This window comes from Heptranchias perlo, chromosome 39 (assembly GCF_035084215.1).
Source record: "Heptranchias perlo isolate sHepPer1 chromosome 39, sHepPer1.hap1, whole genome shotgun sequence".
Classification (NCBI taxonomy): domain Eukaryota; kingdom Metazoa; phylum Chordata; class Chondrichthyes; order Hexanchiformes; family Hexanchidae; genus Heptranchias; species Heptranchias perlo.
Genome location: NC_090363.1, coordinates 12,627,969 through 12,641,021, shown reverse-complemented (window position 1 = coordinate 12,641,021; position 13,053 = coordinate 12,627,969). Strand labels below are relative to the sequence as shown.

The window sequence follows — 13,053 nt, the reverse complement described above, 5'->3', positions numbered from 1 at the left end:
TTGAAGTCAATGGAAATCAGAGGGAAAATTCTCCAGTGGCTGGAGTTATACCTAGCACAAAGGAAGATGCTAGTGGTTGTTGGAGGCCAATCATCTCAGTCCCAGGACATTGCTGCAGCAGTTCCTCAGGGCAGTGTCCCAGGTCCAACCATCTTCAGCTGCTTCATCAATGAACATCCCTCGATCATAAGTTCAGAAATGGGGATGTTCGCTGATGATTGCACAGTGTTCAGTTCCATTTGCAACCCCTCAGATAATTAAGCAGTCCGTGCCCGCATGCAACAAGACCTGGACAACATCCAGGCTTGGGCTGATAAGTGGCAAGTAATATTTGCGCCAGACAAGTGCCAGGCAATGACCATCTCCAACAAGAAAGAGTCTAACCACCTCCCCTTGACATTCAACGGCATTACCATCGCCGAATCCCCCACCATCAACATCCTGGGGTCACCATTGACCAGAAACTTAACTGGTCCAGTCATATCAATACTGGAGCTACAAGAGCAGGTCAGAGGCTGGGTATTCTGCGGCGAGTGACTCACCTCCTAACTCCCCAAAGCCTTTCCAACATCTACAAGGCACAAGTCAGGAGTGTGATGGAATACTCTCCACTTGCCTGGATGAGAGCAGCTCCAACAACACTCAAGAAGCTCGACACCATCCAGGACAACGCAGCCCACTTGATTGGCACCCCATCCACCACCCTAAACATTCACTCCCATCACCACCGGCGCACAGTGGCTGCAGTGTGTACCATCCACAGGATGAACTGCAGCAACTCGCCAAGGCTTATTCGACAGCACCTCCCAAACCCACGAACTCTACCACCTAGAAGGACAAAAGCAGCAGGCACATGGGAACAACACCCCCTGCATGTTCACCTCCAAGTCACATACCATCCCGATTTGCAAATATATCGCCGTTCCTTCATCGTCGCTGGGTCAAAATCCTGGAACTCCCTTCCTAACAGCACTGTGGGAGACACTTCACACACACGGACTGCATCAGTTCAAGAAAGTGACTCACCAGCACCTTCTCAAGGGCAATTAGGGATGTGTAATAAATGCTGGCCTCGCCAACGACGCCCACATCCCATGAACGAATAATAAAAAAAAATTGTATTAGTGGTCCCCTCCTCTCAGGTACGGCACTTGTACATTGTTTTGTTTTTGTGCTGGAGGCACTGGGATGTCCCAGCACCGTCCGATTGGCCCATTCAAAAGCGTTCGAGCGAAAGGGGTATGGGGAAATTGCTACATCTGTCAATCATCTTTGGAGCTGAGCTCCGAGATCCAGTTTACTGGGCAACCCAAGAGTTGCGGGATTAATTGAACTCAATTAGAAGGAAAGCGATCCAATAAAACACAGTCAGGTCGACGAAATGCACCTGATTGATTCATCAGCTGAGAATCCACAGTTTTTGAAAGCAGTGACAAAGCTCTTTGTTTTTTTTCTTCTTTTTTTTTGTATTTTAGGTCCCACTTTTATGAGAAGAGGGTGGGGCGGTTAGGCTGTGTTTTTATGTGCCGCAACTCAATCAAACGAAAATAAGAGTCAAATAATAACTTCATGATATCAATCCAGAATGCACTCCAGTCCCTGCGGTGCCCACTGGTCGCGGAAAGCCTCAAGCGTACCGGCAAGCTCTTGGCTTAATGTCAGGAACTCTCCAGCCTCAGGATTGATTGTGTGCCCACTTGGCTCTCATTACTGAGGACGGGAGTTACGGCGACGCCCTCAAATGCCCCATTTACCTCGGGCTACTTGTCGATCCGGTCCGGGTGGACTGTGAACGTTACTCCTGGCTGTCCTGTATTGTGGTCCAACGGAATGTACAGGGAGGCCTTGTCTGTGGCCCCCAGTGTTGTGAGCAGGCTCCAGAGTTGACTCTGCAGCCCAATGGTATGTGGAGGAATGTGGTGGACAAGATTCGGAGGCTGACCAGCCCACAGGAGATGGAAGAGGAGAGGAGTCGGTGTGAACATTTTCAAACTTGGAACGAAATTTGATTGGGAGTGAGGGAGCGGGGTTGTCAATCAGACTGACGGGGCGGGGCTGTCAAACAGACTGAGGGAGCAGGTTTGTCAATCTGACTGAGGGGCGGGCTGTCAATGAGACTGAAAGCAGAGGCTGTCAATCAGACTGAGGGTGCGGGGTTATCAATCAGACTGAGGGGGCGGGGTTAAGAAATAAATAATAATAAAAAAATAAAGGCGTTAAAAGATGGCGGATACCCAGTCTGGCCAGTGTTCGAGCGGAACGGCCATGTTTTCCTGTGGCCGCTGCTGATTGGATGTTTGGTGGGTTGCCGTGTGATGTCACAATCTTCGTCACCATAAGAACAGGGTGATTATGCTAGAACTGTATAAAACACTAGTTAGGCCACAGCTTGAGTACTGTGTACAGTTCTGATCATCACATTACAGGAAAGATGTGATTGCTCCAGAGAGGGTACAGAGGAGATGAAGATGCTTCCAGGACTGGAGAATTTTAGCTATGGGGAAAGATTTGATAGGCTGGGGTTGTTTTCTTTGGAACAAATGAGGCTGAGGGGAGATTTAATTGAGATGTTTACAATTATGAGGGGCCAAGATAGAGTAGATAGGAAGGACCTATTTCCCTTTGCAGAGAGGTCAATGACCAGGCATCATAGATTTAAAGTAATTAGTAGAAGGATTAGAGGGGAGCTGAGGAGAATTTTTTCCACCCAGAGAGTGGTAGGGATCGGGATCTCACTGCCTGAAAGGGTGATAGAAGCAGAAACCCTCATCACATTTAAAAATTACTGAGATGTGCACTTGAAGTGCCGTAACCTACAGAGCTACGAACCAAGTGTTGGAAAGTGGGTTTAAGCATGATAGCTCTTATTCAGCCGGCACAGACAAGATGGGCTCCTACCTTGTGATAAATTTCTTTGATTCTAATATCAGGCAGGGTGCAAGACGGGTGGACGATCCGACCTGTCAGTTTACCGCCTGGCGAGTTAGGTTAAAATCTGTTGAATTGTATTTTTGCCCTGTGTATAACCAACTCATTTTTAAAAAACTATGTGAAAACGAAATTAATTTAAGATTCTTTTTTTAAATCAATTTACCACGAAGGTAATTTCAACATCTTTTAAGAACATTCCCTGATTGAAGCACTCGCTCCCTGTGTTGTGTATATTTGTTCAGTTTATTAATTTGACATGACGATTGTCTAATCAGTTGTAGTTTCTAAAACCAACATTCATTAATTTAAGTTGCTTTTTTTCCGCTGGAAAAGTGCACCCTGACCCACTTCTACAGTTCAATATTCGCATGTTATCAGTATAATACATGAATATTGAAAAAAGGTTTTCGATTGAAGCTTCGAAATAAAATGATACGTTGAGCGGTTATGTATTTTTTCGATATTTGTCTGTTAAAGCAGTCATTTGTTCTTAAAGTCTGTGAACTTTCATTTATTTTCAAAGAACCAACGAGAAATCTCTGACTTCAGTATCTACAGAGAGATTTCGACAAAGTTCATTTCACATTCATGATCAACCACCGAAGTGCTGTCAGATCCTGGGTTTCTCCCACTCCCATCCACAATAAAGGATAGTGTCTTTCCCAAGCTCACAACCACCACCCCGCCCCCACATTAACGCTAAATGAAAGACACTGTCCTTTATTGTGTTAGCTCCTCTCAAACACTTCTTGTTTGTAAAACAGGTATGGGATCAATTAATTTCATAGCTAAACGAATTTTTAATTTTAATAAGAAGTGAGACCACGGATTCCGTTTTCAGAGAGGAATGGACAAAATCCGTGAATTACTTGCCTGAAGATCGATACAAGCCCAGGATATCATGTCATAAAAAATTCTGACTCACTCCCCTTGAACCAGTAGCTCTGAGTGTATTGAATTGCGTCTTATCAAGCATATCCCCTCTGGACGCCTCTTCTGTCAGGAAGCACTTTTCCACACAAAAGTTAATAGCAATCTGCAACTCCGTCCCCCAAAAGGCTATAGATGTTGAGGGTCAATGCGAGCATTGAAAACTGAGGTTGATAGATTTTTGTTGGGTAACGGTATGAAGGGATATGGAGCAAAGGGCGTTAAATGTAGTTGAGATGCACAGATCAGCCATGATCTAATTTAATGGCGGAGCAGGCACAAAGGGCTGAATAGCCTACTCCTCTTCCTATGAAATTCTAAAATTGCAAGTCGGCCTTCAAGCTTGAGCGCTCTCCAATCAGCGACCCCGCTTCCCCATTCATTCATTTTAATTCACGTGAAAATCAGGCCGGCGAGCGAAGAGCCTGCAAACTTTTTCTGACTGTGAGCAATTCAACGGGAGATTCCTGTGTGTACAGGGCATTTCTATTGAAGAACTGTGTTAAATTTGGATGGATGTAATTATGTTTTAATTCGGTTAAACCAATTAGTTTACTTAAATAAACAGGTTATTGGAGCCAGGAGACGGATAATCATATTTTTCAGCTCATCTCTGAATTTACTCTGGGACGCTGCATAAATAAACGTGTTTGTGCAGGAACTCAAAGACCGAAGCATGTATCCGGATTGTTCCATAATGGTGAAAGGGTCGTTGTAATTTGCATCTAAAAGTTGGGTGTCTGCAAATTGTACATAAATATAAAATATGAATGATACCATCCATAACAGTATAAAACTGCCAGATATGGCGAGCAGTAAAATCATCGATCTTCTTCGGTTCTCCATCTCTGGATCATTGTGATTTTCACCATCCTTGTTTCCTCGGAGTCCCCTCCTCACTCTATTGGCCAGTACAATGTGCCTGATGGTCAGAGCATTGAGCGTTAGAATCAACAAAAATGGAAGAAATGGGGTTAAAATATTTTCCAACCACAAAAATGCTACCCATATGGGTAATGTATAGAAGCTGGATTTCATATGGCAAGACCATGGCTCATTGTCAATTATTTCCCGAGGTTCAACTGCAAAGTAGAATGGAATATTTTCTAAAGCGCTGAAGAAACACACCACTGCAACAACCACAGCCGCAGTTTTTTCGGTGCAATATTTTGTTCTCAACTTTTGACAACAAATGGCGATGAATCTATCAAAGGTGAAAGCGACGGTTAACCAGATAGAAAAATCATAGGAAGCAAGAAGAAAGACAATATTGATTCGACAAATAGGAGTGTAGCTCAGGGATGAATGTGGGAAATAAGCATCTTGAATCTCATACAGGATTATAGCAAATATCAGGATCAGTAGATCCCCCGACGCCATGGCCACCAGGTAACGGGTGATGCAATTGGAGAGGCCGCAGCTTCCGCGGGAGAGAATCACAATTGTCACCAAATTGGCTGCAAAAAGGAGGAAAATGAAATTACTAAACTCTCCTTATATTGAGAGAGCGAACAGTCGACCGTGTATTTGTAAGAAAATTCCTGCACTTTTTATCTTGTCGCTCAAAAGTCTCTCTCTCTGCCAGATAAATTGACGGATGCTGAAAACACAAATTTCTTCATGCATACACATCGGCTGACTTAATCTGTGAGTTAACTCAAAAAAGCTTTGCTGCCTCCCATTACACTGATAACTTACAGTTTGCATGCACCGTCACAGACAGTGCAGAGAACAGACATTGTCATGTCCCTCACACAGATCATATGTAATCATTTAAAACACCCTCAATAGTAATCAAATGTAGGCTTTTGAGTGATAATATGAATCTCGCTGTGATATTCCATCTTTGGTTGCCTGGAAGCAGATGAAAACGACCACCGTAGTCTTTTCCCTGCGTTTTTCTCTTTATGTAACTGGCAGGCAAGATTTCTTGGATATATTGCTTTACGTGTATAATATAAGAGCAAACATTTTAGAGTCATAGAGTTATACAGCACGGATAGAGGCCCTTCGGCCCATCGTGTCCGCGCCGGCCATCAAGCCCTGTCGAATCTAATCCCATATTCCAGCATTTGGTCCGTAGCCGTGTACGCTATGGCATTTCAAGTGCTCATCCAAATGCTTCTTGAATGTTGTGAGGGTTCCTGCTTTATCCTGGAACGTACATCATCGATGTACCGTCAAAGTCGCTTGTATCAAAGCAGTGTATTAAATGAAAGAAGTCACCGCATCGATATATACAGGGGGTTGTGGAGATACATTGGAGTTGTGCCTGGAAAAATTTATATCAAACTTAATATTAAAAACATTGATGCTGATATGCATCCGATTCTGACATGTAAAGGGCATTTGAATTTAATTCATTGATATTCTGGAATAACCATTAATATAGAAGAGAGGCCGTGCATTGAATGATTACATTTTGAAACTCAGAAGCACAACAATTGCAGCTGCCTCCGTAGTTTCATTCAGTGATGATTCAACTAACTTAAAAATATATGTTTCAAGCTGTCTTTAAACCCCGTTTATACGTATGTATAATAGTACAGTTGAAAATCTCTGACACCAAACCCACAACCCATGTCAAACATATATCTCAATTTATCATTCCCATGTTAACGGTTTGATATGTGATGCGATATTTTTCGTGTTTTTGTTTCCCAGAATAATAATAAAAAGTTGAATAAAGTCTATTATTGATTTATATCATGTATTCCTTGTCTTACTAAACCCGCAGAAAGCAGCTGCAACACATATTTTATCTCCAGCAACACTTTACTGGGTAGAAATTCGGGGTAGGAGATTCTCCCAATCGCGTGTCCTAACTTCGGCTGTTCACATGGTTTCTCCCGGGGTTCTGCAAATCTTCTGCGGAAGTGGGAACGGGAGAACACAAGGAAAGTTTACTGCTATTACACTAATTTAACCGTGCAAAAGAAAGATCCGGGCAGATAGTTGTCTTCACCGCCGGGGCATTAAGCATTGCTTGGCCGCTGCACAGAGAGGAAATTCCAGGCGAGAATCACATGCGAACACAACCCGCCGGATTTTCCTTCTATGAACATTAATTGGAAGAGAAATCCGTCGTATTGTGGAAAGTCTGTCGATGCTCGCCGACAGTTTATTTTGCCTGCGCTCCGCAGGATCCGGTTTGCCTTTAATTTTCAGGCTCACACCATGAGCTGGCCACTGATTAACGCAACGTCAAATATCACACAGTTTCAGGCACGCAGCCTGCAGGATTTCTCTGGAAGCGTAAACTTTCTTAGTAGTTGCCCGCGGTCAGTAATGTCGCATTTCACCAACACATAGAGGGAACATCGCCCATGGTTTGCGGATATCCAGCAACATTGACAAACAATCGCTGCTGCGGGCATATTCTCGGAACGTTAGTTGGCAACTTGTCCTGATGGATGTCTTCTAATTTTCAACAATGTTAACCAACCAGAACCCAACTGCGATGCTAATATTTGATTCGGACTGAAAATTACAAATAAGAATAGAAAATGCTTGAAACTCAGTAGGTCAGACAGTATCGGTGGAGAGAGAAACGGAGTAAACGTTTCAATTCGGTGACTTTTCATCAGAACTGGTCATCGAGCTGAAACATTAACTCTATTTCTCTCTCCACGGATGCTGCCTGTACTGCTGAGTGTTTCCAGCAACTTCTGCTGTTATTTCAGATTTCCAGAATCCGCAATAGTTTGCTTCTAATTATTACATGACTCTACAAAGGAGACGAAATTCCCACTAAGTTAATTAATTTAAAATTACTGAACCAATAGTGCTGCCCGTCAGGTTATTATATTAAGACTATGTAGGAGACGTGGAGTTTTCTTATTGTTATTAGATAGATGGCAGTAATTAATGTCGGCACATCAACCATATCAAAACAAACGGATAATATTATTACACCGGTAATAGGAGCAGTGATACGGTAAAACACTGCAACAGATGAATATTACCTGATCGCAAGCGGCTTACCCGGAATACCGACTGTTGCAAGAATAGGGTAGTATATGTTTTCTATCTGTATGATTACCGGCTGTCCCATTTTCGGAGAGAAGCGACGTTTTCTGTTTGTGTTATGGACACGCAGGTGATCTGCCTTCAAAATAAGGGCTTCTTTATACCTGAGAGAAAGCTCAAGTGACACACGGTCATTGCACAATGATTGGCATAAGGTAAAATCAATTGAACAAACAGATTAAACTGAGCGTATTTAATCGCACTGTTCAGGGAGTCGGATAATTTGCAACACATTTTACATTGAAAACAAAGCGTCCAAAATATTAATTTGATCATATTTTACATATAAAATATTTTGAAGAATGCACTCCTAAAATAACGGTATAGACTCCTGAAACTGAGAATACTCGTTCATAATTTCGTGGAAGGCATTTGATGAAATTAATGTCCACACTTGTGGTAGATTGGCACCATCTGCATTTTAGTTACATCCAGGATGTTTCCTTTTTTAAAATTTATACTCTATGTTATATTGATATAAGGTGGTTACATTGCATCGATATATCGATGTATCGAGATCGGAAAGCGTTTACAGATCCCCACAGAAAGTGATATCGTCAGTTGTATACAACTGAGCAGTCCCACGAAGATGCTAAGATGTTGGATTTCTGCATCAACATGTGTTGGGCGGGGGTGAAAGGGACAGGGTTTGGTCTGATATGTACCGGCTGTGAAAAAGATGAATGTGGATAAAGATCTCAATAGCCTTGCCGTGTATTGTGCATGTACAGGAGTTGACACAATCGGGCTTTGCCGTATCAGTGAATCATTGCATTTTACTAGCTGTGTGCTGTACATGTACAGGAGCTGACAGGGAGACACACACAGACCGGACCGATCCAGTCAGGAGTGAATCGTTCCATTTTACCTGTTGTGTACTGTAAGTATACAGGAGCTGAACCTGAGACACACACAGGGCGCACAGCAGCAGGCAGGAGTTCATCCTCCCCTTTTACCCACAGTGCACTGTAGATGTACAGGAGCTGAGAGTGAGCCACACATGAGCTGTCCAGTACCGGCTGGAATGAACTGTTCCCTTTTATACACTGCATGCTGCACATGTACAGGAGCTGTCACTTGGACACACCTGGGCCGAACAGTATCAGATGGGAGTGTATCCTCAGATTTTACCCGCAGGCTATCCAAGATTGGGTATTGTGCAATGAGAAGGTGTTAATTAATAAACTTTTTATGCGGGGTCCTTTAGGGAAGAGTGACCATAACGTGATGGAATTCTTCATTAAGATGGAATTTGAAGTTGGCTATGATAAATTAGGAAGCTTCATTAAAAGGCATGACGGTGGATATGCAATGGCTAACATTTAAGGAATGAATGTATGAATTGCAACTATTATACATTCCTTTCTGGTGCAAAAACAAAAAAGGAAAAGTGGCGCAACCATGGCAAACAAAAGAAATTAAGGATAGTATTAGTTCCAAAGAGGAATCATATTCACACAATTATACTTTTCAGCCAACGTCCCAGACCCTTCCATCACCATCCCTGGATATGTCCTGTCCCATTGGCAGGACAGAACGACCAGAGGTGGCGGTACAGTGATATACAGTCAGGAGGGAGTGGGCCTGGGAGTCCTCAACATTGAATCTGGACCCCATGAAATCTCATTGCATCAGGTCGAACATGGGCAAGGAAACCTCCTGCTGATTACCACCTACCGCCCTCCCTCAGCTGATGAATCAGTCCTCCTCCATGTTGAACACCACTTGGAGGAAGCACTGAGGGTATCACGGCCACAGAATGTACTCTGGGCGGGGGACCTCAATGTCCATCACCAAGAGTGGTTCGGTAGCACCACTGCCGACCGAGCTGGCCGAGTCCTGAAGGACATAACTGCTAGACTGGGCCTGCGGCAGGTGGTGAGCGAACCAACACGAGGAAAAAATTTACTTGACCTCATCCTCAGCAATCTACCTGTCGCAAATACATCTCTCCATGACAGTATTGGTAGGAGTGACCACCGCACAGTCCTCATGGAGACAAAGTCCCGTTTTTGCTGTGAGGATACCGTTAAACGTGTTGTGTGGCACTACCACCGTGCTACATGGGATAGATTCAGAACAGATCTGGAAGCTCAAAAGTGGGCATCCATGAGGCAGAATTGTATTCCAGCACAATCTGTAACCTAATGGCCCGGCATATTCCTCACTCTAACATTACCAACAAGCCAGGGGATCAACCCTGGGTCAATGAGGAGCGTAGAACAGCATGCCAGGAACAGCACCAGGCGTACCTAAAAAATGAGGTGCCAACCCAGTGAAGCTACAACTCAGGACTACATGCATGCTAAACAGCTGAGGCAACATGCTATAGACAGAGCTAAGCGATTCCACATCCAACGGATCAGATCAAAGCTCTGCAGTCCTGCCACATCCAGCCGTGAATGTTGGTGGACAATGAAACAACTAAGGGGAGGAGGAGGCTTTGTAAACATCCCCATCCTCAATGATGGCGGAGTCCAGCACTTGAGTGCAAAAGACAAGGATGAAGCGTTTGCAACCATCTTCAGCCAGTAGTGCCAAGTGGATGATCCATCTCGGCCTCCTCCCGATATCCCCACCACCACAGAAGCCAGTCTTCAGCCAGTTCGATTCACTCCACCTGAAATCAAGAAACAGCTGAGTGCACTGGATACTGGAAATGCTATGGGCCCGGACAACATCCCGGCTGTAGTGCTGAAGACTTGTGCACCAGAACTAGCTGCACCTCTAGCCAAGCTCTTCCAGTACATCTACAACACTGGCATCTACCCGACAATGTGGAAAATTGCCCAGGTATGTCCTTTCCACAAAAAGCAAGACAAATCCAATCCGGCCAATTACTGCCCCAGCAGTCTACTCTCAATCATCAGCAAAGTGATGGAAGGTGTCGTCGACAGTGCAAAAAGCGGCACTTACTCACCAATAACCTGCTCAGCGATGCTCAGTTTGGGCTCCACCAGGACCACTCGGCTGCAGACCTCCTTACAGCCTTGGTCCAAACATGGACAAAAGAGCTGAATTCCAGAGGTGAGGCGAGAGTGACTGCCCTTGACATCAAGGCAGCATTTGACTCCTAAAATTGAATTCAATGGAAATCAGGGGCAAAACTCTCCAGTGGCTGGAGTTATACCTAGCACAAAGGAAGATGATAGTGGTTGTTGGAGGCCAATCATCTCAGCCGCAGGACATTGCTGCAGGAGTTCCTCAGGGCAGTGCCCAAGGCCCAACCATCTTCAGCTGCTTCATCAATGACCTTCCCTCCATCATAAGGTCAGAAATGGGGATGTTCGCTGATGATTGCACAGTGTTCAGTTTCATTTGCAACCCCTCAGATAATGAAGCAGTCCGTACCCTAATGCAGCAAGAACTGGACAACATCCAGGCTTGGGCTGATAAGTGGCAAGTCACAATCGCGCCAGACAAGTGCCAGGCAATGACCATCTCCAAAAATAGTGAATCTAACAACCTCCCCTTGACATTCAACGGCAATACCATCGCCGAATCCCCCACCATCAACATCCTGGGGGTCACCATTGACCAGAAACTTAACTGGACCAGCCATATAAATACTGTGGCTACAAGGGCAGGTCAGAGGCTGGGTATTCTGTGGCGAGTGACTCACCTCCTGACGCCCCAAAGCCTTCCCACCATCTACAAGGCAGTCAGGAGCGTGATGGAATACTCTCCACTTGCCTGGATGAGTGCAGCTCCAACAACACTCAAGAAGCTCGACACCTTCCAGGACAAAGCAGCCCGCTTGATTGGCACCCCATCCAACACCATAAACATTCACCCCCATCACCACCGGCGCACTGTGGCTGCAGTGTGTACCATCCACAGGATGCACTGCAGCAACTCACCAAGGCTTATTCGACAGCACCCCCCAAACCCGCGACCTCTACCACCTGGAAGGACAAGAGCAGCAGGCACACGGGAACAACACCACCTGCATGTTCCCTTCCAAATCACACTCCATCCTGACTTGGAAATTTATCGCCGTTCCTTCATCGTCGCTGTGTCAATATCATGGAACTCCCATCCTAACAGCACTGTGGGAGAACCTTCACCACACGGATTGCAGCAGTTCATAAAGGCGGCTCACCACCACCTTCTCAAGGGCAATTAGGGATAGGCAATAAAAGCTGACCTCGCCAGCGACGCGCACATCCCATGAAGGAATAATAAAAAAAAATTGTATCAGTGTTCCCCTCCTCTCAGATACGGCACTTGTGCATTGTTTTGTTTTTGTGCTGGAGGCACTGGGATGTCCCAGCACTGCCCGATTGGCCCTTTCAATTTTTTCCGAGCGAAACGGGTGAGGGGAATTTGCCAAATCTGTTCATCGTCGTTGGAGCTGAGCTCCTCGATCCAGTTTACTGGGCAACCCAAGAATTGCGGGATTAATTGAACTCAACTGGATGGAAGGCGGTCCAATAAAACACAGACACGTGGAAGAAAAGACTCTGTTTCATTCATCAGCTGAGAGTCCACAGTTTTTAAAAGCAGTGACAGACCTCTTAGGTTTTTTAGCTCCAGAGTTGACTCTCCAGCCCAATCGTATGTTGAGAAATGTGGTGCACAAGATTCGGAGGCTGAACAGGCCACAGGAGGTGGAGGAGGAGAGGAGTCGGTGTGAGGATCATGAAGAGAAACTGAAGCTGGCCTATGAGGCGGACGGGAAGTTGATCTGTCCGGTGTGCAGGGACTCGAAGCATCAGAAGAAGCACAAATTTAGGGAGATAATTGAATTCATCACAACTCACAAAGTATGGAGCCCACACTTAAAGGGGAAAACGGTGGAAATGTGAAACCAAAAATGCATAAATCAATCAGCATCTGAAAGAAAGCCTGAGGTCTCCTGTATGTCTTTTCGTGGTGCATTTCCGGCCTTTCTTGTCTCCAGTTTACCTATTCTATATCACCAGTCTGGTATCCAGGTCGCACAGCTCAATTCACTTCCTTCCTATTTCCTTTTGCAGAATAAAGGAATTGCCTTCTTAAACGCGCTAAACCAGATGATGATCTATTTGAAAGATGCTTTGCAGAAACAAGAACTTGGGATTGCACAAATTAAAGTCAGTTCGACTGATCTACCCGTGCCAGGAAAGGCTTGCAATCTATCGTGACTTAGTGCGTGCAGTGGCTGCTATGCAGGTCAATGCT

At 44.9% G+C, this 13,053-nt stretch overlaps 1 protein-coding gene across 1 annotated transcript; it reads right to left on the bottom strand.

The window, feature by feature from the left end:
* Positions 1-4,413: 4,413 nt before the first annotated feature.
* On the bottom strand, positions 4,414-7,915 carry LOC137305278 (probable G-protein coupled receptor 139). Its single transcript, XM_067974132.1, has 2 exons — positions 7,846-7,915; positions 4,414-5,318 (listed from the first exon to the last, which is right to left on the bottom strand). Exons 1-2 carry the CDS (start codon positions 7,913-7,915, stop codon positions 4,414-4,416), a joined length of 975 nt encoding a protein of 324 aa, XP_067830233.1.
* Between the last annotated feature and the right edge of the window lie 5,138 nt (positions 7,916-13,053).